Here is a 2,107-nt window from a genome sequence, read left to right on the forward strand (position 1 = left end):
TCATAGAATCATAGAATGGTTTGGGTTGGAAGGGACCTCAAAGATCATCCAGTTCCAACCCCCCTGCCCTGGGCAGGGACACCTCCCACTAGAGCGGGTTGCTCAAAAGAGCAGCCTCTAGCACGTTCCTCCAGCAGAGTCCTGAGAAGCTTACACCATTCCTCCACGACTAACACCAGGGCAGGAGTCCTCAACACACATCCTGTCCTCTCCAACGGTGGGATTTTGGCAGCGGGGCCTCACTTGGGGCTCTCAGAAAATGCTGCCTGGGACACATCTTCCCTTGTTCTCCTAACAAGGGCTTTTCCCACCCATGGAGGACTGATCTGCTGGTCACTCCACACTGTAGCACGTCAGGTGCCCTCAGAGACCACGCTCTGATGTCCACCACGTGAGTGCTGCCTCCTCCTCTTGGCCTGAGGTCTCACCACAGCTGCTCTTGAGGTTTTCTGCAGCCAGAAACTCTCCTTCTGGTGCTGCTTCTGGGGGAGTTTAACACTTCTCTTTCATCCAACCCCTTCCCCGACCAACCACAGCCCCTCCGGAGTGGAGCTGTGCGCTGAGTGTCTCACCTGTGCAGCTCCCGTGGTGAACGATGACCCTCTGGATCTCATTGAAGTCGGCTACGTATTCGGAGGAGTCACCCAGGCTGGTTCCAGGGAGGTCCCTCGGTGGGGAGACGGAGCCGTAGGGGCTCTCGCAGGCGGCCTCCTCGTCTGGGCTCTGGAAGCTCCCCTCCGATTGCCCCGACATCCCGTGCAGCTCGGGGTTTTCGGGGCTGTCTTCAGGAAGGAGCTCCTCCGTTTTGATCACAACCCTTATACCAGCTGAAGCAAAGAGAGATTCCCACCCGCCATCATTCCCGGGAGCCAGGAGGAAGAAAGCCCTCACCACGATCCCCACCAGCTCTGGTTGCCAATCCCACACGAAGGGTTTCGTTCGCTCGGCCACTTCTCCTCTCCCTTCAGCCCCTGCCCTTCAGCCATCCCTGGGATCCTCCATCCTTCCAACCCAGACGATTCTCTGATTCTATGACCAGCAGCAGAGCTGGCACCACCTCTTCCAGGACACCTCCTTATCGGCCCCCCTTAACTCAGAGCAGGAGTCTCTCTGGGACTCGGGGTCCCTGGTGCCCCAGCCCTGTCCTTGGAGAACCCCCCCAGTACCCCAGGTCCCCACACGCAGGATGGGAACAGCCTTCCCTGCCCCGGGGGGATGCTCCAACGATAAACCCAGGCACCAGGAGAGGCTGGAGAGGACTTTTGGAGGTGGACAGCTGACACCATCTCTTCCAAGACATCTCCTTATCAGTCCCCCCTTATCTTAGAGCAGGAGTCACTCTGGGACTCGGGGTCCCCAGTGCCCCCCTCCCAGCCCAGCTCTGCCCTTGGAGAACCCCCTCAATACCCCAGGTCCCCACACACAGGATGGGAACAGCCTTCCCTGCACCAGGGGGATGCTCCAAGGATAAACCCAGGCACCAGGAGAGGCTGGAGAGAACTTTTGGAGGTGGACAGCTGACACCATCTCTTCCAAGACATCTCCTTATCAGTCCCCCCTTATCTTAGAGCAGGAGTCACTCTGGGACTCGGGGTCCCCAGTGCCCCCCTCCCAGCCCAGCTTTGCCCTTGGAGAACCCCCTCAATACCCCAGGTCCCCACACACAGGATGGGAACAGCCTTCCCTGCACCAGGGGGATGCTCCAAGGATAAACCCAGGCACCAGGAGAGGCTGGAGAGAACTTTTGGAGGTGGACAGCTGACACCATCTCTTCCAAGACATCTCCTTATCAGTCCCCCCTTATCTTAGAGCAGGAGTCACTCTGGGACTCGGGGTCCCCAGTGCCCCCCTCCCAGCCCAGCTTTGCCCTTGGAGAACCCCCTCAATACCCCAGGTCCCCACACACAGGATGGGAACAGCCTTCCCTGCACCAGGGGGATGCTTCAAGGATAAACCCAGGCATCAGGAGAGGCTGGAAAGGACTTTTTTTGGGTGGATGGGTTGTCCTAATGGGACCTGATTCTCCTTTCCTGCCAGGCACCTCCCTGAGGACCTGCTCTGGCCGCAGACATTTCCCTGGTTGACAGCTCCCAACTCTCCAGGCTCT

At 58.8% G+C, this 2,107-nt stretch overlaps 1 protein-coding gene across 3 annotated transcripts in view; it reads right to left on the reverse strand.

Annotated features, from left to right (window-relative positions):
* The window catches only part of LOC106896038 (zinc finger protein 777-like), a 47,920-nt gene that overhangs the window by 19,609 nt on the left and 26,204 nt on the right, over positions 1-2,107 (reverse strand). For all 3 annotated transcript variants that reach the window (XR_001413561.1, XR_001413560.1, XM_014955746.1), the window contains exon 5: positions 573-827. Coding sequence is in view for 1 of the 3 variants with exons in the window: in XM_014955746.1 (XP_014811232.1) it covers positions 573-827 (255 nt within the window). In the remaining 2 variants the exon portion in view is untranslated. The remainder of the gene's footprint in view (positions 1-572; positions 828-2,107) is intronic.

The sequence above is a fragment of the Calidris pugnax genome, unplaced genomic scaffold (genome assembly GCF_001431845.1).
Source record: "Calidris pugnax isolate Ruff unplaced genomic scaffold, ASM143184v1 scaffold272, whole genome shotgun sequence".
In the NCBI taxonomy this organism is placed as follows: Eukaryota; Metazoa; Chordata; class Aves; order Charadriiformes; family Scolopacidae; genus Calidris; species Calidris pugnax.